The 27,486-nt window shown below is 49.7% G+C and overlaps 1 protein-coding gene across 3 annotated transcripts; it reads right to left on the bottom strand.

Annotated features, from left to right (window-relative positions):
• Positions 1-1,152: 1,152 nt before the first annotated feature.
• Positions 1,153-24,710, bottom strand: R3HDM4 (R3H domain containing 4). 3 transcript variants are annotated; one of them, XM_027845365.1, is made up of 8 exons: positions 17,315-17,980; positions 14,535-14,680; positions 13,821-13,939; positions 7,661-7,784; positions 7,458-7,540; positions 5,254-5,339; positions 4,822-4,877; positions 1,153-2,783 (listed from the first exon to the last, which is right to left on the bottom strand). In XM_027845365.1, exons 1-8 carry the CDS (start codon positions 17,527-17,529, stop codon positions 2,680-2,682), a joined length of 933 nt encoding a protein of 310 aa, XP_027701166.1. In that variant the 5' UTR covers positions 17,530-17,980; the 3' UTR covers positions 1,153-2,679. The 3 variants fall into 3 exon arrangements, with proteins under 3 accessions (XP_027701166.1, XP_027701165.1, XP_027701167.1); XM_027845364.1 differs by having other exon boundaries at positions 7,458-7,543; positions 17,315-17,974; XM_027845366.1 differs by lacking the exon at positions 17,315-17,980 and adding an exon at positions 24,544-24,710 and having other exon boundaries at positions 2,680-2,783; positions 7,458-7,543.
• Between the last annotated feature and the right edge of the window lie 2,776 nt (positions 24,711-27,486).

Here is a 27,486-nt window from a genome sequence, read left to right as displayed (position 1 = left end):
ATTTTACAGATGAGGAAACTGATGCAAACAAGGTTAAGTGACCCGCCCAAGGTTATACAGCTAGCAAATGTCTGAAGTCAAGTTTGAACTCAAGTCTTCCTGACTGAAAACCAGATAATCTACATCCTGCCCTACTTAGCTGCCCTAGGGATTATATTACATGATTTCAAAGTTCCCTTCTCTGATTAGGAAAATATTTACTCTACATCTGTGCAAAGTCCACTGGGATCAGATCTCTTTAATGCTTACTGTGTGACCTTGGACAACTCACTTTTCCTTTTAATGTAAAAGGAAGGGCCTGGCCTTAGATGACCTGTGGGCTCCCTTCCAGACATGTAGTTGTTCAACCTCTCCCTCCAGTGACAGAGATCCTATAGTATGTCTTCCCAAGGCAATCTATCAGCCTTTGGGGCAGCTTTAATCATTGAGCCAAAATATCCTTTCCAATAACTTGTCTACCTACTTCTATTAATTCCTAGTTCTGCTGTCCCTTTCTAACCTCTTTTCCACATAAGGACTTTTCAAATTGAAGGCAGCAGTTGGGCCCAGTCTTTCTCTCCAAGCTAAACATCCCAGTTCCTTAATCTAGCCCCCTCCCCTCACCATGCATGCAGGCATCCTAGTCATCTCCTGCTTGTCAAGGTTCCTTCTTAAAATATGGCCCCTAGAACTGAACACAGTGGAGCCAGTTGTGGCCTAGCGAGGGCAAGGTCCAGATGGGGTACGGCCTCCCTTATTTGGGACACTACCTCTTGGTGCAGTTTAGGACTGAGGCAGTTTTTGTTGGCTACTATGTTGAATTTGTACTCCATGAAAACCCTCATTTTAAAGCTGGGGAAACTGAGGTCCATGCTGGGGGAGCAGCTTGCCTGAGCTTACTAGAATTCAGATCTCCTAACTCCCAATCAGGGCTCCCAACCTCTCTCACTCTCCAAGGCACAGAGAACGTCAGATTGAGAAACTTATGTTGACAGATACAGAGGATGTCAGACAGCACTGTCTGTCCCCAGGTTTTGCTGTACCTATCTCCCATTCTTCCCAAGGCTGGCCCCAATGGCTTCCAGGTCCCTTCAAGGGCTGTCAGTGCATCCCATGAAGGCTCTCGTCCTTGGGTCCCAAAGGGGGAAAACAAAACATACACACACGGCTAAATACAGAGCACCAGGAATTTATTATACCCGCCTTCCCCAAAGCCAAGCAATAGCCAAGGCCTAGCAAGCAGCCCCCCTTGCCTTCTCCACCAGTGGCTCTCAAGGCCTGCCTGGGCTGTGAGACCCAGAACAGAGGTAGGCCAGGGACATCAACCCTCCAGCCCATGTCCCCTATGGCTATCCCATGCCTGGGATCAGAGGGGAGGGGAGGGGAGACCCAAACGGAAGAGTGGGGGCAAGAAAGGCTATTGCTGACCGGGGGCCCCCCAGCCGAGGATCAGCAAGCTCTGGGTCCTGGGGCCCTGGCTGGCAAACAGCTCCCCAAGAGGACCCCTGTAGGACCAGGGCAGAGAGCAAGAGGGGAGGCCAGGGGCCCTGCAGCTTCACCCGCCATGCAAGTGATAACAAGTAAGTCTGCAAAAAAAGGCACCACAGGAACACACAGACGATTTAAAAAACAAACACACACCCCCTAAAAGGAGAGTCTCAGGACCTTTCAGGCCCAGAGTTACAACATGGGGTTTTTAAAAAATTCATTCTGTAGGGGATGGAGGATGGAGCTGCCCTGCTGGGGGTTGGGAATGGGGGGAGGGAGGAGGCGTCAGGGACAAACACACACACACACACAGATACATATAACACACACTATAGAAAAACTATGGTCATAGTATGGGCAATAATGAAAAACACCCCCAGCCCGGCTGGTCACACATTGGCCATCTTCCCTCAGGTCTGGGGGATGGCTCAGTGGCTGGGGGGGGGGAGTGGAAACACCTCTAGCCACACAAATTGATCATTTGAGGAGAGCTAGATCCTAAGGAGAATCTAACTCAAATTTGGTTTCTTTTACCAAGACCAAAACAAACCAACTCCTACACCCTCCCCAATCCCTCCTCAAAAAAAAAAATCTTTTAAAAATATTATAATAATGATAAAACCCTGCCTGCCAGCCTACCTCCCTCTGAGGCAGATGCCACCGATCTGGGAAGGGCTGCTTACTCCTTGAAGTCTTCCCTGCTCAGTGAACAACCCTCAACCCCCAGCCCCAGCCAGACCCCTAGGGTCACAGCACAGTGGGCTTGTAAACATCCACAGGGCTTGGGATACAGGCCTGGGGTAGAGGGGATGTCCAGAGCTTCCTCCAGAAGACCCCAAAGAATCTAAGGGGGGAAGCACCCCAGGCAGACCTCTTTCCAAAGGAAAAGGCCAATAGATTGGAGGAGGCAGGGAAGAGGAATGAGAGACTTTCAGGTCAGGGGTGAAATCCACAAAAAAAAAAAATCAGGACTTTTTAAGTACCTTGTAAAAAAAAGAAAATTAAAACACCCGAAGCAAACCCCAGATCTAAGCAAAATGGGCCAGGCAGAATTCAAGGTAGATTAAAAAAATAATAATAATAACAATGACAATCAACAGATCTGGGGACCGTGCTGCCCTGGGGTAGGCGAGTCCTCTCCCACCTCCCAGGAGAGGGCGGTAAGAGGACAGGGTATCCTGGCCCCAGGGCGGGGAAGAGGGAGGGATGCCATCAGCTCCTCTGCTCTAGGTAGGCAGACAGCAGCTGCTCCGGAGGCAAGAAGCTGGTGTGTTTGTTGCTGACTTTCATTTGCCGTCTGCCCTCGAAGTCGGAACCTTCCCGAAAGGGATACAAAGGCAGAGAAGGAATTAGAAACAGCCTGAGTAGTCACTACGTGGGACTCGTGGCACAGACTGCAGAGATCCCAGGAGTCTGTCCTGGGATCCTGAGGATTCTGAGGATTCCAAGGATTATGGAACATGGAATCTCGATGGGAAGGGGTCCTCAGTCACCATCCAGACCAGGGGTGGGGAACCTGTGGCCTCAAGGCTACATGTGGCCCTCTAAGTCCTCAAGCATGGCCCTTTGACTGAATCCAAACCTCACAGAACAAATCCCCTTAATAAAAGGATCTGTTCTGTAAAACTTGGACTTGGTCAAAAGGCTGCACCCAAGGATCTATAAGGCCACGTGGCCTTGCAGGTTCCCCACCCAATCTAGACCCATTGTCTATCATATCCCTCATACAACTTCTGTCTGAATACGTCCAGTACCAGGGAGCTCACCCCCACTGGGGGCATCATATCCTACTTGACCTGGAAGGGACCACATTCAGCCTAGCCCCATCTCCAGAAGTCAACTCCACTTCCCCCTTGGAAAACATGAGAAAGAAAAATGGCCCATCCCAAGGTTATAAGAATAACACCTTGTTTTTAAGACTCTTTCTTCTTATTCCTAGCAAACTGCCTCCCGTGAATCCTCTCTCTTGTCTCTATGTGCCATACCCAAAACACACTCCCCTTCTCTGGGAACCCTTAGCTTATCAAGGCTCTCCCCTCCACCATGAGGCCTTCCTTGATTCTCTCCCCACCCTCTTCTCTCTCCTCAAATATTCCTAGAATTCTCTGCCAGGTCATGTTGTCTTCTCCCCCTATCCTGTATCCTATTTATCCATGATTATATGTTCTAGCGTAACCTCCTCCTCCCCCTCCCAGTTGACTGCAAGGTCCAGGAGGAAAGAGACTTTTTCCCTTGTGTAGGTCTGGCTCCCAGACCAGTGCCTTACATGGAGCAGGGCCTTACTAAGTATTTGTTGAGTTGAATCCACCTCATGACCTAACTCTTGGTCTCAATTCAACTACCAGCCGGCAAATACTGGATGATAGATCAGGGCTGGGGGGAGAGGGGGGGTCTTAGAACAGGGAATATTAGAGTTGGGAGGAATCTTAGAGATCATCTCATCCAACTGCTTCATTTCACAGACTGCTCAACTGAGGAACAAGCAAAAAGCCTGAATGACTTGTCCAAGGTCACACTGCAACTACATGGCAGAGAACCCAGGTCTCCCAGCTCCTGATCTAGGGCTCTCTCTCCTGTATCACACCGTCTGATCTGAATTATTTAAGGGCAGATCTTCCCCTCCTCCACTCTGACTCAGATCCTCCAGGATAAGCCTAAGAGGAAGACCACCCCCTTGGAGCAGGAGCTAGAATCCAACTCACCCCTCCTTTCCTCTGTCTACCCACCTTGTAGTCATAGAGACAGCTTCCCCATGCCTGGTTGCCATGGCAGCCTACTCCTTGGTTACTCCAGAGAAAAGAGAGCCCAGCAGAACACAGCTGGTCTGTGTGGATGGCCCCCTACCTCCTCCAGGAGGCTAAGTGCCTTCTGCCCCCTAATTTCCCCTCCAGGCCATTAGAGAGAACACTTAAGCCCTTTAATAATCCGAGAGCTTCATTAATAAGCCGTGCCTGAGTGCTCCCCTGTGGCCCCAGAGTCAGGCTTCTCCACCTCCCCTCTCCCCCCCACAGGCTTCAATTATCCAAATCCAGGCCTGGGGGTTGGGGGGAGGTGCCCACCCACTCAGTGGTCTTCCTCCTGCTGCTTCCACAGAATGTCAGAATTAGGAAGAGCCTTAGATACGTGAGCTGATTCTGACTCCCCTGCCACTGACTTGGTGTGGGACAGTGGGAAAATTCTTTTCCCTCTCTGGGGCCTCCATTTCTTGGCCTAGGAGGGGAGGATGGCTTAGATATTTTGCTTCCTTCTGGCCCCAGAGGGGTAAGGCCTGAGGGTCTCTAGCCCCCTATGGGTGTCCCCTAAGTCGATGCAGGATGGATATGGGGCAGAATAAAGTCCACAGAAAGCACTCACTGGCAGAGACCAGGTCCATGTACTGGCAGAGCGCATGAAGCAAGAGTCGCTCAAAGCTAGGAGAAAGAAGAAAGGGTTGGCATTAGGGCCTGGGGATGAGAATGGAGAGAGAACTGGGGTCTCCTGCCCAGGAGTCCTGGATAGAACCAACAATTCACCAAAGTGAATTCTGAAAAGGCAAAACCTCTGTCTGGGCAGAAACTCAACATCCCCACCCCCCAAATCCCTGCCTGGGGAGACCTGAAGTCAACCAGAAAGGTCAACCCATCCATCCCCCTGCTTCCCGAAAGAGAAGTCACTCTGGCCTTGGCCGTAGAAGAGGAAAGAGGAAATCAGGCCAAGGATAGGAGATTGGGGCAGAGAGAAAAAAAAAGGAGCTGGTCTCAGATCCAAACACTTATCCAAGCCTTGGGGAGAGGGCTGGAGGCTCACCTGCTATCCATCATGGCTATGTAGACAGATCGAGGAGTGACAGAGAAAAACCGCAGGAGTTTTCCTTCCAGACCCTCCAGCGTGTCCTGAGAGAGAGGGATGAGGTCACACCAGTCAGGACAGGGATAGTGGGGAACCCCAATCTGGACCTCACCTGGAGCTCCATGGGAGGAGCTAGCCAGCTGGAGCTCCCCACCAGGGAGGGGAGAACCAGAGGATCCATCTCATCCAATGCCTCCCTGTCAAGTGCCCTCCCCACACCCCTCCCACTCTTCTCTTCTAAGCACACCCCAGAATCCAGAACCTCAGGGCTGGAATGTAGCCCGGGGGCCATCTAGGCCAACCCTTACCTGAATGATTCTCTCTCTGAGATGAATGCCTGTTGATTAATCAAAACTGGTCCCATGCTTGCCCTGTCCCCCAGGAACTCACAAGGGCCCTCAGTGTGTTCTACCTACACCTCTTTGTACTCTATGAAGCAGCAGTGCCCAGAGACGTAGCACCAAACATTACAAAGGGCACCAGACTCTGCCACCAACTCATTCCCTACTGCAGCCTCAGTTTCCTCAGCTGCAAGACGGGGAGCCTAGCTCTCACACTGCCGGATATAGCTAGGTCAAGTAGAAGGAATGCTAGATTTGGAGTCAGACCCGGGATCAGGCCCCTCCTTCTACATGGCACAGGGCAAGTCCCTTCTCCTCCTCTTCCTCTTCTCTGGGCCCCAGCATCCCCCTCAGTAAAATGAGGGAGTTGGATTAAAGAATAGCCAAAGATCCCTTCTGGCTTAGAATAGTATATTCTTGTGGCTTTCCCAGCAGTCTGAGAACCAAAGGGCAGAAAACCCTTTACAAATCAGAAGTTATGAAAATGTAAGGGCCCGGTAGGTAACTGGCATCGGGCCACCTCTCTGACCTCTCAGAAAGTCACCTGCCAGCAAACACCAGCCCTGAAGGAAGACAAAGACTAGGGACAAACTAATCTCCCACAAACAGGGCGGTCCAATTGCCAGGCCTTAGATGGCTGACGAGATGCACTAGGCAGCTCTCCAACCCTTCTTGCCAACTGCCCACCCTGTTCCACAAAGCCTGGCTGCCGCCGGTCACAGTGACCCAGCCACGGAAGGCTGGTGGCGCGGGAAGGCCTATTATGGATGCTCTGCATGGTGGGAAAGAAAAGGAAGCCGCCCAGCCCCATCTTCCCACATAATCACCTACTCTTGAGGTCAGGGCCATTTAAAAAAAGAGAAGAAAAAAAAACAAGAGACCTCTGCCTGCCACTCGGAGGGATATGGAGGGAAGAATGTCAGAGGTGGGAGTGGGAGGGGCTTTAGAACATAGAACAAAATAGGAAGCCCCCTCTTTTTTGTTGTTATTCAGCCATACCCGACTCTCCATGACCCCATCTGGGGTTTTCTTGGCAGAGATACTGGACTGGTTTGCCATTTCCTTCTCCAGCTCATTTTACAGATGAGGAGACTGAGGCAAACAGGGTGAAGTGACTTGCCCGGGGTCACACAGCTAGTAAGCATCTGAGGCCACATTTGAACTCAGAAAGATGCACCGTCCAGACTCTAGCCGCTGCTCCTACCTCCTTTTTACCAATCAGGGAAAAATACGGCAGAAAGAGGGACACAGAACAAAAGATCTGATTGGGACTCAACCATTTCATCCTCATTACTGAAGGTAGGCAGAGCATGGAAGGGATTCACATTCCTTCTACTGGAAGTCATAATAACTAATAATAATCACAACAACACTGGCTAGCACTCCAATAGGGCTTTAAGGTTTACAATGCTCTTTACAAATAATATCTTGTTTTCATCTTCTCCAAGCCCTGGAAGGCAGGTGCTCTTATTCTCCCTATTCTAGGTATAAGGAACCTGAGAAAGCCAGAGTTAGGGTCACACAGTTAGTAAATATCTGAGGCTGGACTTGAACTCTGGTCTTTCCTACTCCAGGTCCAGTGCTCTATCCACCATACCACCTAGCTGCTTCAAAGAGCATTTCTTCAACCCTTTCTGCACCAGGTACTGCACAGAACACTGGTCCTCCAAGGTCCTTCCCGGTCCTGATGTCCCGTGTTCAAACGAGCTCAGACATTCTAAGTTCTGGAGGCCCTCTGTCCTCTGACACCATATGTCCTAAGGCCCCTTCCAGTTCGGACAGGAGGCCTTCACGACTTAGCCCAAACTAATCCCTCCTCACCATGGGGATTCTTCCCCGCTTCAGGGTGGTCCGAAGGCGACGGTTAATCCTCTGGAAGCACGCCTGGGGTGTGTAAGATGGATCTTCTGAAAGGCAAAAGAACCCAGTTAAGTCCAACAGTTCTCCCAAAGTCTTGCCCTCTCCCAGGAGCTCCCCCTGCGCCTGTGCCCAGCCCCACAGGGCCCCACAGGGCCCCACAGCACCTTTCCGATTATCCTCAGTCTTAGCAGGGACTTTCCTTTTCTGCTTCTTCGTAGCTTCCTCCTCCAGATACAGGAGTACCCGCTCCTGCTCCTCTCCAGATCGATTCATAAAATCGCTCCAGATCTGCAAAAGAAGAGGGATGGGGGGCGGGGAAGGTGGCAAAAGAAAGTACCTAGATTGAATGCACTCTGTCCTTCCCATGAAACCTCTGCCACCCATGGTAGAGGAGCAAGGAGTCCAGCCCCAAGGGGAGGACAGGATCCCCCAGTCCCCAAAGGACAGAGTTGGCACAGCCTCAGAGAACCGGCACCAGCACAAGATGATGGTCTAGGACATCCCTCACAAGTGGCCAGGTGCGCTTGCTTGAAAACTTCCAGAGCAAGGAATGGGGGGGGGGGGGGGCAGTGTACACTGGAAAGTCAGAGGATTCCAGTTCAAATGTGGGCTCTACCACTTGCCATCAGTGTGGTTAACTCACTTAGCATCTCTGGGCCTCAGTTTCCTCCTCTGAAAAATGGGGGAAGGGGGGCCTCTAAGGTCTCCTCCAGCCCTAAATCTTAGGACTGAAAAGATAGAGCTAGAAGGGTCTTTAAGGGGTCATCTAGTCCAACCCCCTCATTGATTAGGGGAGGAAACTGGGGCCTAGAAAAGCAACATGCCCTGAGGTAGAAGTGGGAATGGCACAGCTTGGGATACTAAGGGGAATCCATTCATTCACATGCTCCTGGGAGATAAGCTCTAATTTTCAGAGGTTTCCTTTATATCAACCCTATCTGCCTTTCTTCAAACCTCCAGACCCCCTTAAATAGAACCCTCTCCCGGTTCCGTCATGTGGGGGCCAGACAGGACAAGTCTCCTCTGTGGCAGCCCTTCAAATATATGACAACAGCTCCCCTTTCCTCCTTAGTGTTCTTATTTTTCAGGTGACCAGTGCCCTCCTCTGGGCAGCCTTTGGCCAACATGAAGGGGTCTGAGCAGGCAAAGGAGAGCGGCACCATCCCCTCCCACGATATCAGTAGGGCCTCCCCCCAAAGCCTTCCACACCCCCTGCTCCTGAGTCTGCCTCCTTGGAAGAAGCCAACTTTCTCCTCTTCGATCAGCTGCTGGGGTCAAGCCGGGACCCCAGAGCCCACAGGAGGAGCTTGAACCTGGCCTCTCGGACTGAATCTGTCTCCTTAGGCCAGTCAGCAATGGGGCACAGAGCTACCATGCCCAGCTGCTTGCTAGCATCTCCTTCTTAGGCAAGGAAGGGAGCCTGGGACAAAGCTGGACTCCCGTGATCTGCCCCGTCTTCGGCAGCTGCTTCCGTGAAAGGCCTGATGGGGCTGGGGGTGGGGACAGACACTAGAAAAACTATGGTTATCAGAGGACGTCATTTCTCAGACCCCTGATGACCCCGGCCAACCCAGGCCGGCAGGAACAATTAAGGAAGGATGACTATTCAGGTGGAAAACTGGCCTGAATGATCCCCTAAGCCTTAGGGACAGTGGGAGGGTGAGTGGTACCCTTTACCTGAAACTGGGAAAGGGGCAGGGGTGCCGCAGTTCAGAGACAGCAGAGAGCCAAGACCTGAAGCCAAGTCTCCCGAACCATAACTGCTTCCACTATTCCCCGACCCCACCAAGCCCCCTGTGCAGGATTTCACATCATCGATTTAGAGCTGGAAAGGACCTTGGAAGCCATCTAGTTCAACCCCCTCATTTTCCAGATGAGGAAACTGAGCCCCAAGGAAAACATGCCAAATGATGCCCAAAAAATATGCCAAAAGGTCATCCAGGTCAGAGGTGGGATTTGAACCCAGCTCTTGGACTCCAGAGCCAACGCTCTTTACGACATCCCAAATACCGCTGCGTCTGTCTCTGGCCATGGAGATGACCTAGAGACAGCGATCCACATTCCCTCTGTTGGGCCTTCTCAGAGATAAATTGACTGTGCCCTTGGCCAGAACTCATTTCTTTAATGGGAATAGATTAGAGCTGTCACCTGCCTCCGACCTCCCACAATCTGGTTGATGGTCCTCCATAAAAAAAAAGATCCCATTTTAGAGCCAGGGCTAATTGAGGCCCAGTGACCAGGAAGGGAGGGGTAAGAAGAGAGGGGACAGAAACAAGGACAAAACCCCAGAGACTTCATCACAATAATTGCTACTCCTCGTTGCTGTGTAATCTGCAAAAGGAAAACATTTTTGAAGGGGTGGGGGGGTGAGGGGGAAGGGAGAGAGAGGGATATTGTAAGAAGGATCTCGCCAGCTGCTTCTCCAGCACCACCTCCAAGTCTTAGCACTGACCAGCAATGCCTCCGGTCTTCACCCACTCAGGTCTGGCTAATAATGGAGATGGTGCCAGCTCCCTAACCAGGCAAGCTGGCCCTAAGCCTCGGCAGATGGTTACCTAGCAAGGAAGTGGGGGGGTGGGATGTCTTCTGTGAACCTCAAGGCTGAGCCACGGCCATTGGTTTGAAGGATTGTGATTTTTTTGAAATGATAACAAATCAGAAGGCTAGCTTCCATCCCAATGCTCATGTTCAACTCACAAAAGACAGTTTGTGTATCTACCTATGCACGTCGGCAGAATGATAACCATAAAAGACTCAGGAAATGCATCCCAGGACTGTTTCCATCTGAATTCAATGGAAAAGATGGGAACAAATGGACTCATAATAACAAGAGGCAATATGGCATTACTGGAGAGAGATCCAACCCTGGAGGACCTGGATTCTAATCCTGCCTTTGACCCAGGCTGGCTGTGAGACCCTGGGCAAGTCACTAACCACTCAGTGCCCTCCAGGCCACTCTGTTAGGCTAATTGCAAAACAGGGGCAGATCTGAACCAACAGAGGGAGTTTCCTTATTGGGAATTCCCTAGACTACTGAAATAATAACTACCATTTAAGCAGCTGACATGCTCACGCTCTCTCTCTCTCTCTCTCTCTCTCTCACACACACACACACACACACACACACACACACACACACACTCTCACTACAAGCCTGGGAGGTAGATGCTATTATTATACCCATTTTTCAGATGAAGAAACTGGGGCAGACAGAGGTTAAATGTCCTGCTCAAGGTCACAGGATGAGAGTCAGCATGATTGGGTAGATAGAGGATCGATGCCTGGTTGCACAGACCCAGGCAGGAAGACTTGGGCCCCCCCTTGGACACCAGCCTGGCTCTGTGACTTCCCATAAGCTCCCCTCAGTGGTCCAGAGGCAACTCTAAGTTGTAGGTAAGGTGCCATCTGTGGAGTTTCCATCCCCAGAGTTCCCCCACACTGATAACACCCCAAGTCTGGGCCATAAATAACAGGAAAAAACAAAAGCTCCCATTTCCCTGGTGCTGTTTGGGTGACAAAGCCCTTCCCTTATGATAGGCACAAAGTATAATTATACCCATTTTACAGAAGAGGAAACTGGGAAGGAAAAGAGAAGGGACTTGCCCAGGGTCACACAGCTAGTAAGCATGAGAGTCAAGACTCCAAGGCCAGCCTCTGGATGAGGCCATAACAGTAACACTAAAATGATAATGATGAGGATAATAATTAAGAAACTTGTTCTATGCTTTCTATCCTCCCCAACTCGGGGCAGGGGTCGGGATGGGGGCCGGAGTCTGCTGCCTAGGGCTGACCCACACTAGTTTTTGTTTTTTTGGTTTTTTTTTTCCCCTGAAAAGGAGAAAATACACACCAGCATTTGATCTCCCAGCTGGAGAATCATCCGGGTAGAGTGGAGAAAGAGCCAGCCTCCAAGCCTGGGTTCAAGCCCTGCCCCTGTGTGACCTTGGGCACAGTCACTTCTCAACAGCTTTCAGTGCAGACCCGCCCTGGTAGAGGGGGCTCCCTATGCCGATGAAATGGGACCAGATCAGGAGGCCTCCCACAGGCCCACCAGGGCATGGCACAAAGGCCAGGAGCCATGTACCCTGGAGACGGTTGCTTCTCTTTTCTGGGTCTCAGTTGTTTTCTCATCCATTTTTTCAAGGACCTTGAACAACATGGGTCTTCTGACCCCTCAGAAGACTTTACTTGTATGACCTTGGGGGAAGTCAATCTCTCCGGGCCTCAGTTTCCTCATCTGTAAAATTTGAGGATTGAACAAGATGACCTCTGAAGTCCCTTCCAGTCTAGGACCCCTTCAGGCTACCATTCCAGGTTCCACACCCTTTCTGACTTTCACTCTAAGGACCCTCCCCATAGTGACACTGAGAATCAGCATTTTTTTAAAGCTCCTCTGTCTCCTCTCAGAATCTCAGAGTTGGGAAGGGAGGGCAGATTGGGGGAGGTGGTAATTAGAAGCAAACATGTTTGAGGTGAGACAGAGTCGAAGGAAAGAATAGAATGGAGGGGGGGAAGCGGGATAGGATGGAGGGAAATATAGTCTTTCACAACATGACTATTATGGAAGTGTTTTGCATGACTACACATGTATAACCTATATTGAATTGCTTGCCTTCTCAGTGAGGGTGGGTGGGAAGGGAGGGAGGGAGAGAATTTAGAACTTAAGGTTTTAAAAACGAATGTTAAAAATTGTTTTTACACGCAACTGGGAAATGAGATATACAGGCAATGGGGTACAGAAATTGATTCTGCCCCGTAGGAAACTAGAAGGGGAAGGGGATAAGCGGGGGGGGGGGGGAAAAGAAGGGGGGGCGGATTAGGGGAAGGGGTATTAGAATGCATGCCATCTTGGGGTGGGGGAAGGGGAGAGATGGGGAGGCAATTTAGAACTCAAAATCTCGTGGAAATGAATGCTGATAACTAAAAATAAATTAATAAATGATAATCTTTTAAAAAGAATCTCAGAGTTGGGAAAAAGTCTAGAGGCAATCTAAGCCAACCCCTACCTGGAAAAGGAGCCCCTCCTGTCTAAGAGTCACCCATCCTTTCCCCAACAGGAACCATTGCCCCATTTCACAGACCACAAACCAGATTATGGGGCAAGAGATCTGATGACAAATAGCTGGCCAGGTAGGGACAACAGGGTATTGCAAAAAGATGTGGAGGAGGGGATGGGTAAGAAGGTGCTGCTGGAGATGGGTAAACAAGCAGGCTAAGGTGGGGGGTGGTAAGGGAAGGGGGGTGCCCGATGGCTGTGAATGAGCCTAGGACCTTGTCAGTGTCATGGACCAGCCCACCCCTGGCAGTCCATCGATGCCTACGTTCATAATTGAAGAAATGCTCAATTTCAGTTAGGGGTTAGTGAAAATAAAGAGATGATTTTTCCCACATCTATGGACCTTCTGAAATTCAGCAAGTTCCATGGGCCCCAGGTTAAGACCCCTGGCCCTAGAGATCCCCAGAGAGACTTAACAGAGACTCTGATACCTAGGGTTTTCTCTGGTCCTCCGGGAGTCTGATTTAGGTGTTTTCCCAGCCTGGAGGAGCAGAGACTGAGCTCAGATTTCTTCTTTCTCAAATTTCCAAGATGGGAAAGTTGAGCTCTAGTATTTGGCATAGGGGGAGGACAGAAGAGCTGTCTGTGGGTTCCATGCCAGTGTTACTGACCTTGACTCCTTGTCAGATTATGCGGGTCTCATCTTTTCCCTAACCCCCCACCCCACCATGCGCTTGGATACCCTTAGAAACAGCTACCAGGAGATACTTCCCCCCGACCCCATCCACCCCCACAGCAAGTCCTATTCCAGGGCTAGACTTGGCCAGACTGGCTGGGCATCCCAAGGGTATAGACACAGCCCTTAGATCCTCTGCTGGCCCAAGACAGGGAGACACTAGGAGACGAGGGCAGGGAAACCCTCCAGGGCAGATGGGAGACCTGGAACTCTTAAACTCAGTGCTAAAAGAGATGTCAAGAGGTGAATGGGCCTAGCCTTCCACAAGTAAAATAACTCTGGCCAGGGAGCCCAGAGACGAGGCTTAACTTCACAGAGCCCGGAGAGAGCCAGTCATTCTTTTTACCAAATCATGGTCCTCAGAACCCACCTGGCTAACAAACTTTAGAGATGTTCTTTCTCCCAGCAACCCTGGGAGGCAGGCAGTTATAAGAATTATTAGCCTCATTTTACAAAGGAGGAAAACTGAGACTCCAAACTAAATGTCCGATCCAAGATGCTCGGCTGTGGGGCAACAGAGCGGCCCCCCTGCATGGGAAATCCTCCAGTGCCGGGGGAAGGGGGTCGGGCAAGGACACCAGGGGCCTCCTACCTCAATGTAGGTCTCATTGCTGCAGGCTTTGGCAAAAATGCTGGGAGTAGCAGGGAGGGCCAGGTCTCCATCATCAGGGGAGCATTCAACCCTCTCCATAAGCGTCATCAAATAGTGGCCTGTCAAAGAAGAGACCTTTGAGATTACAAAAAACAAAAAACAACAACAACAAAAACAACCAGACTACCCGCGCTGGGGATTCTCAGCTACCCACCCTGACCTTTAGGTCAACAAGTCGGTCCCACTTGAACGGCTGAAGATTCAGAGCTCAGAGGGGTCACTGGGGTCACAGTGGGGGCACCAAAGAGATCCTCTGATCCAATCCCCTCCTTGCTCAGAGGAGACTGACGCCCAGAAAAGGTTAGCTTGCTCAAGATCACTTAGAGAACTAAGTCAGAGCCAGGATTTGAACCCAGGTCCTCTTGGCGACAAAGCCAGTGCCTTTTCCCATGATGCCCCACACTTCAGATTAATCTGAGATCAGACTAGATGGGGGAGAAGAGGGAAGAGGGAGGGGGAGAAGCAAGTGGGGAACTCGGCACTTTCCTCATTTCCCTGATCTGGATTCTCTGACAAATTTCCAGAGGCTTTTGAGAAGGAAATCCTACTCCAAGGTCTGGCAGGCCCCAGGGGCCTTTCCCACAGCAACACTGGGAAGAGGGGTGTGCAGTAAGCTGCCCACCACCCCACATGGCCTGTCCAGTCCCAACTCACTGTTCTCCATCTGCTGCAGCCTCTTCCGGCCCTTGGCCCTGGGCGTGAGGTCCGAGTTTCTCACCGCCTGGTTGATGAAATACTGCCTCCGCTTGGCGGGGCTAAGACGCTTGGCCCTCGAGCTCGGGAGGTGGGAGTGGTAGTGTCTGTGGGTGCAGAAATAGCCAAGATGTCTTCTCCTCCTCCTGCCACCCCCCAACCTGGCCTCGATGCAGACATAGGTAGCGGCCCCTGGAGGAGTTGGAGGTGGGGAGACGCTGGGCAAGAGCTACGGGCATGACTGCGGGATGAGCAGGGAGAAGACCCGGCTCAGGGAGAAGTGTGGGACCCAGGAAAAAGCACTAGACTTGGAAGACCTGGGTTCAAATTCTACCTTGGACACTTAGCTGTGGGACCTTGATCAAGGCTGCAAGTTTTTTAAGTTCAGAAAAAAACAAATTTGAAAGAAATAATGCAAATTCCTTGAGGGCAGGTATTGTTTCCTTATTTGTGACTTTGGTTGTGTGCTTAATAAATGCTTCTAATGGACTGAGATGGTCTCTGTGGTTCTTCTTCCAGCTCTTACATTTATGAATCTATGACTCTGGGTCCCTTCGGACACTTGAGATGTTTATCATGTCCTCCCTAAGTCTCTCTCTATTTTATATATATATATATATATATATGTATATATATGTATATATGTGTGTGTGTGTGTATATGTGTAAATATATGTATGTGTATATATATATATATATATATATATATATATACACACATATATATATATTTAGGCAATCGGGTTTAAGTGACATGCCCAGGGTCACACAGCTAGGAAGTGTCTGAGGCTGCATTTGAACTCAGGTCCTCCCGACTCCAGGGCCCATCTTCTATTCACTGTACCACCTGGCTGCCCCCTCCCCAAGTCTCTGGAGCCCATCACCTTGGGGTCCGGGGGTTCCAGCAGAATAAGAGTCTGGATCAGTGGGGAAGGAAGAGGACAGTGTGGCCTGATCACTTTGCTTCTCTGTGACTTTATCTGCTGAACCCCCTGGGGCCACCTCAGAGAGGCCTTAGGAACTAAATCCTGCCACTCAGCCAATTAAATTGTCTTAATTACTCAAAGATATAACCATCCAGGACAGGCTCCCAGAAGACAGCTCAGAGGAAGCCCAGTGGGGGGGAGGGACAAGGCTGGCTGGGGGCCAGGCTAATGGAGGAGATTAGCAGGGGCAAGGGCCCTGTGTCCCGGGGAGGTTGGGAGAAGCAGACCTGCAGTCCTCAGCCCTCAGGAGAAAAAGCAACTGAAATAAATTATTTTAAAGAAATGACATTCTAGGAGACAAGCAAACACCCAGGACTGGTAGAGCAGGAAGCACACAGGGATGGGGACAGGGTAGTATAGAGAGACCCAGGCCAGGTTGCCAGGAAACCTGGGTACAAGGGCCAGGCAATTCTTTCTGTGCCAAGGTTTCCCCATCTACAAAATGAGGGGGTTGGGACCAGATGATCTCCAAGGACGCTCCAGGCCCTGGCATTCTGTGTTCTAAGGGCCCTCGTGGGAAGGACATTCTGGGTTCTGAGAGCTCTCCTGGCTGGCTGTGACAGCCAATCGAACCCAGGTTTGTTTGAAGAAGGCGGTATTCACTCTCTTCTTCTAAGGAGACAGGGAGAGGAATAAGCTGAGGGTCTCCCAGTCTCATAAAACAAAAACGCCTGTTAGTAAGCTGTTAGTTAGAACACGATGCTCTGCTGAGCAAGGTTCTGGGTTCAGCCTCACTCTCCAGCTTCGGCCCCTGCCTCACACCCTGGGCCCATTGCCCTGAGGGTGGTGAGCTGACCCACTCCAGGGGCTAGGGCCCAATATACTACAGTGGGCCTCCCCCGGCCAGCTCTGTTCCTGAGAGCTGGAGGGCCTGGCCAGAAAGAATCACAAGTGGGCCAACTGCCCCTACGCTTGGCCGGTTTGTTTTCTAAGACCCGACAAGCTTGCCAAGCCAAGGCTAAACCTCAACAACGGAGCACAAAGGGAAATGACCAGGAGGCAAGTGGAAAGACTCCTGAAGGACAGGGCTTTTAGCTGCCGTGGGTTACTCTAGGATGGAATCACTTCCCCTTTCTGGGTCTCAGTTTCCTCATCTGACATTCTGTGTTCCCAGTACCCTCCCAGCTCTGACACCCTAAGCTTCCCAGATGCCCCAGGCTCTGATGGGTGGTGCAGTGGAGAGACCACCCCCCCTGTGAAGCTACGATCTTGGACACTGCACCTAATCACTCCTGAGTCCAAGGGACTTGCTAAGACCATAATGCTTTATCATTTATTTATTTATTTATTTTTTGCTTAGGCAGTTGGGGTTAAGTGACTTGCCCAGGGTCACACAGCTAGTAAGTGCTTTATCATTTTTTTTAAAACCTCAGTCATCAACAACCGTGCTCCCACTCCTCAGGCCCTTCATTAAGACAGCTATTAGAGCCCTTGAAGTCCAGAGAATTCCAGCTCCACCACTTACTGGTTGTGTGACCCTGGACAAGTCTCCTGCCCTCTCTGGGGCCTGGTTCCTCATCTCCAAGAGGGGAGTTGCCCAAGTTTCCAGTATTTGCCTTGAAATGATACCATGAGGAAATCACTTTCTAAGCCTCCAGACACTAAATACATTTCCATTTTAATGGCAGCAAGTGGCAGGAAGTTACCAGGAGAAAACACTCCCCTGGCCTGGGGACCCCACCTTCCCTTACAACATCACCCTATTAAGGCCCCATGACATTTCCCTTGCCCCATTCAGCCTCCAGCAGGGACTTACTCTGACACTAGCTGGACCGTGTCCAAGCCACAAATACGCTGAGCTGGAGAGATAAAAAGAGCTGAATCACCCCCAAGAGTCCCTGTGGGATTGGGGAGGGCCCCAAAGAGAGGAAGATGGTTCAGGGCCTCAGATGTAAACAAGCCAAGTTCTCCCCATTCTGGGGCCCCTGCCCCCAGACGGCTAAAGGTCAGGAAGTTTGTGTACCAAACCATCCTCACTTCAAGGACCTTGGGAGGTCAAGGGTCTCGCCCAGACCACAGAGCCAGGAAAAGCTCATGGGAGACAGAGAGGGACCGGGGCTGGGCAGCAGGAGAGGCGGGGTCTGCATGTCCTATCTCCAGCATCTTAAACTTGGAAATCTAACTCTCCAGTGGAAGAGAAAGAACCTAGATCGGGAGATGGACAGACCCAAGTTCAAACCCAGTCCGGATACTACCTGTGTGATCTTCGGCAAATTGTTTAACCTTGGGCCTCATCTCCCTCACCTACAAAATGAGGGGGGCGGGCTGGACTACATAAAGCAGGAGGTAGACAGAAAACTAGACCTGGGATCAGGAAGGCCAAAGTTCAGATCCCGCCCAACATTGTCAGCTCAGAGGTTCCCAACATGTGGTCCAAGAAATAAAAGAAAAAAAAGTTTTGACAACTGAATTTCAGTACAGTTCGTTTCATTTGTAATCTTATGTATTTTTAAAATGCATTTAAAAACACTATTCTAAGGAAGGGCCTGGAATCAGGAAGACCTGAGTTCAAATCCAGCCTCTGATACGTATTAGCTGTGTGACCCTGGGCAAGTCACTTAACCCTGTTTGCCTCAGTTTCCCCATCTGTAAAATAAGCTGGAGAAGAAAATGGCAAACCACTCCAGTATCTTCGTCAAGAAAACCCCAAATGAGGTCATGAGGAGTCAGACATGACTGAAACGACTAAACTTTAACAAACTATATACTAGCCATTGTACTAAGCATTTTTTACAAATATTGTCTCATTTGTCCTCATAACTACCCTGGGAAGTAAGAGCTATCATTACCCCCATTTTTACACATGAGGAAACTGAATCAATGAGAAATTACTATGACTTGGCCAGGGTCATACAGCTAGTATCTGAGGCTGGATTTGAACTCAGGTCTTCCTGACTCTAGGCCCAGCACTTTATCTACTTCACCACCTAGCTCCCTAGAAAGCTGGTCCTGGGTTCAAGTCCCACATCTGACACATACTGGATGTGTGACCCTGGGTAAGTCATTTAACGAAGGCAATTCACAAAGATTATAAATTGCAGAGATGGTGCTAGCCTCTACTGGTAGAGGGAATTTCCTCACATGGGAGTGTCCCATAGGGAGGGAATCACAGGTCTAGCTCTATCTATAATTGGGGGGTCCCAAAAGTCTTGGGAGGTAATTTTAAGCTAATAAAGGTTAACATTTAAGCTCTTAAAGCTCAATATTGCCCTATGACTTTTAGAATGCTGTAGAGATGGGAAAGAGAAACCTAAAAACAGGTCAGTGAATTAGCCAAGGGTTAAACAATCAATAATGAAAGGATGGGGGAAGAGCATGCAAATCCAAGCGTCCCTGCCTGTCCAGTCCAGCATTCTATCTACTACACCTCACTTCCTCATTATCCTCCTCCTCGTACTCATTCCCCACAAACTGTCCCAAATCTTTTCTTTTCCTCTCCCCTGCTTCTAGGAATCCAACCGTCCCCCTTAAAAGACAGCTTAGGGGTCTATGGATAAAACTCAAGCCTTGGAGTCAGAGAGAGCCAACCTCAAATCCTGCCTAGGACACTGTCTAGCTAAGTGATCCAGGGCAAGTCCCTTAATCGTTCTTGGCCTCAGTTTTCTCAACTGGAAAATGGAATAACAGCACCTATCTCCCAAGGTTGGAGGGGTCAAATGAGGGGATATTTGAAAAGCACTTTGCAAACCTTAAAGTGCTATATAAATGTTAGCCACGGTCTTTATTGTCAAATTCCCCAATCTGAGGATCCATGACCTGTCCTCTTTCCCTAAGACTTGAGGCCATCCAAAGGAAGGCCCCTCAAAACTCCCCAGCATCATCACCTCCTCCCTCCACCTTCCCTCTGGTCACAGAAGAGGGATCCCTACTCCTCATTGGGGCTCATCTCTGTCTCCATCTGTCCCTCCTCCCAATTCTGCTCCTTCCCCTTTCTCCAGGACCCTGCTCCTAGGCCATCACCTATCTCTCTCGTGCACCTTCCCTTCTCCCTCTCTTGATGACCCCATTCTGCTGGTTCTCCCCGAGTTCCTTCTCTGTCTTTGTCTGCCTCTCTGCCTCTGTCTGTCTGTCTGTGTCTCCAAGTGTACGCATATGCTCACCAATAGGCTCCCATCACCCTTATACTTAAAAAAAAACAAAGAACTTGCCTTGACTCTTCCAATCTGTCCTGCTCTCATCTCTCTTCCCCCTCTCCACTAAAAATTTTTCTAAAAAGTTGTTGGTAAAATCCAGGCATTTCCTGGTTGAGGGGAAGGACCTCAGAGACCGCATCCTCTGACATCTTACAGATCTTTACCACCAACTTTTCCCTTAACTTACCAAAAACTTTTCTCATTGCCTCAGGGACAAAGAGATAGGAGAGTAGAACCAGAGAGCTGAAAGTCCAACCCCTTCACTTTACCTATGGAGGAAACTGAGGCCCGGCCCAAAGCCACAGAGATAGTGTATGGGGCAGAAATCTGAACTCCCTGTCCAATGCCCTAATGGCTTTGCCTCCAAGTGTCCCCAGCCTTTTCCTACAACTACTCTCTCCAAAGTCACTAGGACCCTCCTAAATCATGAAGTCCAAGAGCCTTTTCTAGGCCCCCAGCCTCTTTACCTCCCTGCTACATCAGCCAGCACTGCCTTCATCTGGCTGCTCTCTGACCACCTGGCTTATTACACATCCCACTCCCTGTTTTTCTCCTTACCCCCTTCTCTGTCTCTTTCTTTAGCTCCCTGCCCAATTCCAGATCTCTTAAGGAAAAACCCAAGACTCTTCCCCTGGCCCTCTTTTATGTATAGCTTGTTTGTATGGCACGTTGTCTCCCCCATTAGCCTATAGCCTCCTTGAAAGCAGGGACTGTTTTTGCCTTTCTTTGCATCCCCGGCATTTAGTAGGTGCTCAATATGGCTGGCACACATAGTAGGTGCTCAATTAGTACTAATGGACAAACTGCTTGACCCTACTCAAAACCCCTTCACTGGCCCCTACAAAGTCAAGGTCAAACTCCTCTGCCTGACATTGAAGGCCCTTCAAAATCTGGAGCTACCCTCCTCCATAAAGACCTTTCCAGCATCATTAAAGTGACTTCCCTCCTGGGCCACCGGCATGTTGGATGGTGCCCCTACCCTGTGCTTTCCCAACTCTGTGCCTGGCTCAGGCTGTTTCCTGGAAGGACTACTTCTTCCTCCAGACTAGAAATCTCATCCATCCTTTGAGCCTAGCTCAAAATATCTTGTATTGCTATCCTAGCCACTAGTGTTCTGCACATTTTCCCCTCCAAGACAGTGGGCTCCCTAAGGGCAGACACTGAGTGTTATTTAAACATTAGGTGAGTGTATTGGAGGGGGATGGGCAACAGAGATGCCCAATTAATATCTCCTGTGCCAAGGATCCGAGCAGAGCTTTAGGGCCCAGGGATAATAATAACAACAATAATAATGAACTCCGAGGTTTATGGAAGGACTTTACTGTTTGATCCTTACAAGATAGGAGCTATTTTATTGCAATTTTACCGATAAAGAAAATGAGGCAAACAAAGGTTAAATGGTTTGCCCAGGGTCACACAGCTAATAAGAATCTGGTCTTCCTGACTCCCATCCAGTGTTCTATCCAATGTGCCACCTATAGAGATGCCTCTAAAAAGCCCCCCCAACCCAGGCTCTGGATAGACTGGGAGAGAAGAAGGGAAGGGAAAGAAGAAGAGGAAGAGCCATCAGATTAGGCCCAAGGGCCTAAAAGGTGAACATAAACTCAGGAAAGCAGAGCTTTCCCCTGGGAAATGGGAGGTGTCTAGGCCCATATATGTATTAACCACCACCATCACAATAACCAAAAAAAAAAGATAGAATGGTTTGTCTGCTCCAAAACGGTCTTCTAGCTCTGAAGATTTCAGGCTGGCTGGTGATCCCAGAAGGAAATCACACCAGAGTCCCAACTGTGAAGACCTCAGCCTCAGCTCCTTTGGAAACCCAGCCTGCTGCCCCCCACTGCAATTCTCCATTTCAGTCCCTCTACTAGTCAATCAACAAACAGTGACATCTGGGTGAGTCAATTAGCTTCTCATTGGAAGAGTCCCAGCCACACCAGGGGAAGCACTCCTAGGCTGGGAGTAAGAATCTGACTCCTATTTATGCTATTTACCATCAAATAAATAGGATGAGGCAAATCAACCCCTGTGAGTTTCCTCACTGGCTAAAATAAAAAAAAAAGGAAGGGGGTGGGGAGGAGGCTATATCACCTGCGCAGTCCTTACAAGCTCTCAAAAAATAATACTAGAAAAGTGACTCCTGTCCAGCAACACACATTGGGTAGGAGAGCTGTGACTCCCAACCCTGGAAATGCACAAGGAAAACTTTTTCCAGGAGGTAAAAACTTGGCACATGCTGGGCCCTAAGAAAAGATACTGCTCCCGGCTGCTGCCAGGAAGCTGGTTAAGTCATTTCAGAAACTCTGTTTACACTTCATTTCCAAAAGCTCCCTGTTCCTTTAGCCAAAGGGCTGAGCCCACAATTCAGAACCATTAGCAAGAGCTGTCCAAGGGCAGAGACCCAGGCAAACAATTATCTTTAGGAACAGAGGTATAAACAGAAAGGTAATTAAAGGAGCTAGTAATTTGCCTCCCCAGCACTGGACAGCAGCCAACGTTGGGTGGAAAGCAGGGGCACTTGTCGGTTGGTTAACTTTAATACAATCCTGGCTGCTTCACACCACAGCCCTGGAAGCCAAAGGAGCTTATCAGGGACCCCAAGGAAGTAAGGTCTGGTGGTGTTTATTTCCTAGAAATCAATCTCTACCAAGACCTCCCCGATGCATTGGGCTCAGTCCCTTGACACGGGACCTTTCAAAGCCAAGTCCAAGTATAAATCAAAACCTCTCCGCCCCCCCAACACACACACACACACACACACACACACACACACACACACACACACACACACACACCCCCTTTGGATTCCAAACTCCTTACAAAGATTGCCTGTCCCACTGTAGTGATGAGCAATCAGGAAACCCTGACTCACCCAAAGTCAAGGCTGCTCACCCAAGATCTCTCACATCCTAAACCCCCACTTTATAGGCACCATTTTAATCTGAGCACCTCAGGGCCAAACCGGTCAACCTTTGATATACCTCCACATTCATCCAAGAGTCCCCGAGGCTCCCTCTCCCTACTCAGCCCCCACTCTCAAGAGGCCAGGCTCACTGCTGACACACTCCACCTTTCCCACAAAAACCTCTGGAGGAAATAGCCCAGAGGCCCAAGACTTTCAATCAAGTTTACAAACTAAAGTCCCAAAAGGGAGCCAGATCCATCAATAAGACCTTGGACAAATCCCTTCCATTCTCTGGGCCTCAAATGTCCTCAACTGTAAAAACCAGGAGGCCAGACTAGACCTGGGGTCTGAGAACTTAAAAAAAAACCAAACACTTTTGATAAGTACATTAGTACATTTTGGTCAGCAAGCACTTATTTCAAATATAATCAGCTTCCTTTGTAATCCTATGCATTTTATTTTATGCATTTAAAGACATGACTCTAAGAAAGAGTTCAAAGACTATAGCCAGTTCATCTCCTGTTGTCCTGATCTACATCTGGCCACTGGACCCAGATGGCTCCAGAGGAGAAAGTGAGGTTGGTGACTTTGCACAGCCCTCCCTCACTTAAATCCAATTCAATGAAAGTCAAGTCATCATCTCCCTGATGTCCTGGTCCTCTTTGAGAACACAGGACAACCCCCACAAAGACCATACCAGAGTGACTACCAAAGGGGTCCAGGGCAGACAACAGATTAAGAGAACCCCTGGGGCTTATATTATGTCAAAGGTCCCTTCCAGCTCCTATATCCCATGTTCTACATTCTAAGGGTTCCCCGCCTGGGACCTTCCAATGTTCTAAGCCATCCCTTCCCCTGTGTTTGCCCCTCCCCAGCTCTGACCTTCTGTGGCTTTCTATTTTAGCCATGGATGGATGAAAAAAGGCCTCTGGGAGAGAAGAATCAGTGGTCTCCCAGGAGGCAGGAGGGGTTTGGAAGGAAGGAAGCGGGGCTAAGTGTGCTTAGGCCGAGTGAGAAGGAAAGATTTTAAAAGAGAAGAAGAAACCGGCCTGAGAGCAGGACAGAAAGCTCCCAGCCATCCTTCCTCATGCTCAGAGAGGTCCGAGGGCCAGGCCTGATGGTAACACCTGGGCAGATGGGCATCAAAGAAACCATCCTCCGGGTTCGAATCCAGGTGGACCAAGGTCCCTGCCATGCCCAAACTAGAGGAAGGACATTTATTTACACGATGAGCAAATACCTGGGTAAGATAAGACAGAGTCAGGTACTGGGTAAATCTGGGTAGCAGAAGGAGGCAGAGACAGACTAAAGGCTAAGGTCCCTTAGACCGGAGGGACAGATGGGACCTGCCCTAGAAGGGGACCCGAGCCCAGCAAAGGACCTTCCAGGATCAAAGGAGTCCACTGAGCCTGAGGGTAAATCCTGAAGTCAGCAGGGCTGGAGAAGGGCAGAGAAAATGAGAGTCAAAGGGTCAGAGAGGACCCAAACCAAAAAGCCAGAGGAGCCAGGAACCAAAGTGCGAGGAGGGGAGAGCAAAGGAAGGGGGAGAGGATCCTAGGGGCCGAGTGGACCTGAGCTAAATCCTGGATCAGAGGGGCGCCAGCCAGCCTGAAGTTAAATACTCAGATCAGCCGGCAGAAAAGGACCAGAGCCTGCCCGAGACTCGATCGCGGGGTCGGAGGGCACCTGAGCCTGCCTGTAGTTAACTCCTCAAATCAGAGGGACAGAAAGGACCAGAGTCCGCCCGAGGCTCGATCCCGGGGTCAGAGAAGACCCGAGTCAGCCTACAGTTAAAAACTCAGATCAGACGGACAGAAAGGAGCAGCGCCTGCCCCAGGCTCGATCCCGGGGTCAGAGCGGACCCGGGCCCGACAGGGGCGTTACGCGGACGGCGTGGCGTGGGGTGGGGTGGGGTGGGCTCCGTGGAGCCTGGGCCCCGGCGCTCACAGGTAGGGCTCCCCGCCCGGCGGCGCTCCGGGGGGGGCCGCGGCCGCCGCTCCTCCTCCTCCTCCTCCGCCCCCGTCCGCCGCAGGAGCCGCCGCCGGGGTCACGGTTACGGTCACGGTCGCCGCCGCCTCGGCCGAGCTGCCCTCCAGGCTTTTCAGCACCACCATAGCGAGCAGCCGCCGCAGCCGCCGCAGCGCCCCTAGCCCTTAAAGGGAAAGCAGCCCCGGCCCCGGGGCAGGAAGTGACGGGCTGTGGGCGGCCGCGGCTCCGCTCCTGTCGGCCCCGCCCAGCCCGGGGCAGGGACGAGAGGCGGAGGGGGCGGGGACACCGGGGACCACGCCTCCCCCGGGAGCTCCCGGCGCTCGCTCCTCCCACCTGCCTTAGCTGGGGGAGGAGGGAGGAGAAGGGGAGGGGAGGGGAGGGGGAGCGGAGGCGGAGGAAGAGACTGGAGTGGGGGGCGGGAGGGAGGGTCTGGCCCTCCGCTGGGGAGACCGAAATGGACACAGCCCATTCCCACTCGTGATGGTCTCTGGCGTTGCCCGCTGCCCAAAACCTCTCCCCTTCATCCCCAGCTAGGCCGCCTCCCTTTGGCTCTGCCACCTTCTACCGATGTGACCTTGGGCAGACGTCTCTTTACCTCTGTGCCTCCGTTTCTTCATCTGAAAAATTGGAGGGGCGGACTAGATTGGTCTCTGAGAGCCGTTCCAGCCTGGGCTTTCTGTACATCTACTATCCCATATTTGTATAAAGCAACGGTTCTCAAAGCGTGGTCCGGGCACTCCTAGGGTTCCCCAAACCCTTTCAGGAGATCTGTAAGGTCAAAACTATTTTCATAATAATACTAATACATTTAAATTCCTACTAGGGTAAATATCAATAGATCTAACCGACATAAACAAAAGCTCTTTGTTTGGTAAGAGGTGTTCAATTTGTGAGAGAGTAAAGGGGTCCTAAGACTAAAAAGAGTTTGAGAATCCCGGTACTTAGAGACCGCTGTACTACTTCAATTCAGGCCCATTCAACCAGCACTTGCCACGTGTGTCAGGCACTGTGCTAAACACTGCGCATACAAAGACCAAAAACTGAAAGCAATCCCTGCTCCGCAGGAGCCTATATATCCGTGTGCACAGACAACTAAATGCAATAGGTCTATACAATAAATACAAAATAAATTGTTGAGAGAGGAAACATAAACAATTGGGGGCATCAGGAAAGTTTCTTAGAAAAGACGGCACTTGAACCCAGTGATATGCTAGTAAATGTTTAATAAATAGCTCTCAAAAAAAAACAGCAACACATAATATGTTGTTGAGATGTTTCAGTCACGTCCCACTTTTCGTGACAGTCAGTCTGGCATGATCTATTCTGGATGAAACCCTATTGGCTTATTGTGATTGTTGTTTCCTTTTCTAAGTAATTTCTAGCCAGCAAAACATTTTAGTCTGAGAAAGCATAATTAAATCTCTCCTTCTTCTCCCCAGTGGTGGAGGACTTCATAATGTTGATATACATTGTCACTGTTTTAGTTGTTTTCACTTAACTGTTTTTCTTTTCTTTCCTTTTTTTTTTTTTTTAAACAAGGGCAAAACGAACTTGGGGGGCATGGAGAAGCTATATAGTGGTCATAATATCTGGAAATGACTGTGATATTTTAAAAACATATTTTTAAAAATAATGTGACATTTTGCCAGGATCCAAAGTCCAGTTCTGTGGGCTGTAATTTACAGACGCTAGACTCCTGGCACAGGTGTTGATGCTTGGTTTCTGGGCAAGTGGGTTATAGAAGAAGAGAGTGGAATCTTGAAAAAGACAATGGACTTTGGATCGCTCATTCATTCATTCATTCAACAAACACTTATGAAGTGACTGCTTATGCAGGACCACACTGTGCTTGGCACTGAGGGAGATACAAAGGTTAGATGAAATATGGTCCCTGACCTCATGAAGTCTTACAGCCTAACAGAGGGATAAGGCATCAACACAGATAACTATAATGCATACTGGTAAGTGCATTAGGGATGGGCTATCTGAGGTCTGGGGAGAAATATCCTGATGTGGGGAAAGTTCTCTGGAGGAGGGATCATTTGTACTTTAAAGGCAGGGTAGAAAGAGGCAAAAAGAAAAGAAAGGAAGATAAAATAAGACATTTCGGGCACAGGGGACAGCGTGAGCAGATATGATCATAGCTAGCATTTATATAGCTCTTTATGATTTGCAAAGCATTTTACATATATTAATCTCATTTAATCCTCACCACAACCCTGGGAGGTAGATGCTATTATTATCCCCATTTTACAGATCAGGAAACCAAGGCAGAAAGCAATTAGGTGACTTGCCCACGGTCACACAGCCAGTAAGTGTCTGAGGCTGCTTTTGAACTCAGGTCTTCCTAATCCCAGGTCCAGTGCTCTATATCCACTGCGCCACCTAGCTGCTACATGAAGAATGGAGAGTGAAGGGTCTATCGGCATGCTCCGATACTTCCTCCATATACAACCCTAGGCAAGTCATGAAATTGTAGTTAAGTTAAAGAACTTCTCTGAATTTATTTCCTCAAATGTGAAGTGAGAACAATAATGCCTATAGGACCTATCTGCCCACCTCCCAAGGCTGTCATGAAATCACTTTGTAAAGCTTACAAATTTTAATGTTTTATTATTTATTGTTATATTATTGTTATATTTTATGTATTTATATTATAATTAAATGTATTATATGTTTTAAGTTTAATGATTTAAATGTCTTATTATTGTTACTAGGAAGAGGGAGATGGGGCCCAGATCTGTTATTTCCTTAGTATGGGGAATTCCCAGATAGGAAACTGCCTCTATCCATTCAAATTAGCACTTTCTTCCCAACTTAGAGTCTTAGAGGGTTGTTCATTTGTTTCAAACTCTTCCTGACCCATTTGGGGTTTTCTTGGCAAAGATACTGGAGTGGTTT

This window comes from Vombatus ursinus, unplaced genomic scaffold (assembly GCF_900497805.2).
Source record: "Vombatus ursinus unplaced genomic scaffold, bare-nosed wombat genome assembly UNPS02014961.1, whole genome shotgun sequence".
Lineage (NCBI taxonomy): Eukaryota > Metazoa > Chordata > Mammalia > Diprotodontia > Vombatidae > Vombatus > Vombatus ursinus.
This window is presented reverse-complemented; position numbering and strand designations above follow the sequence as displayed.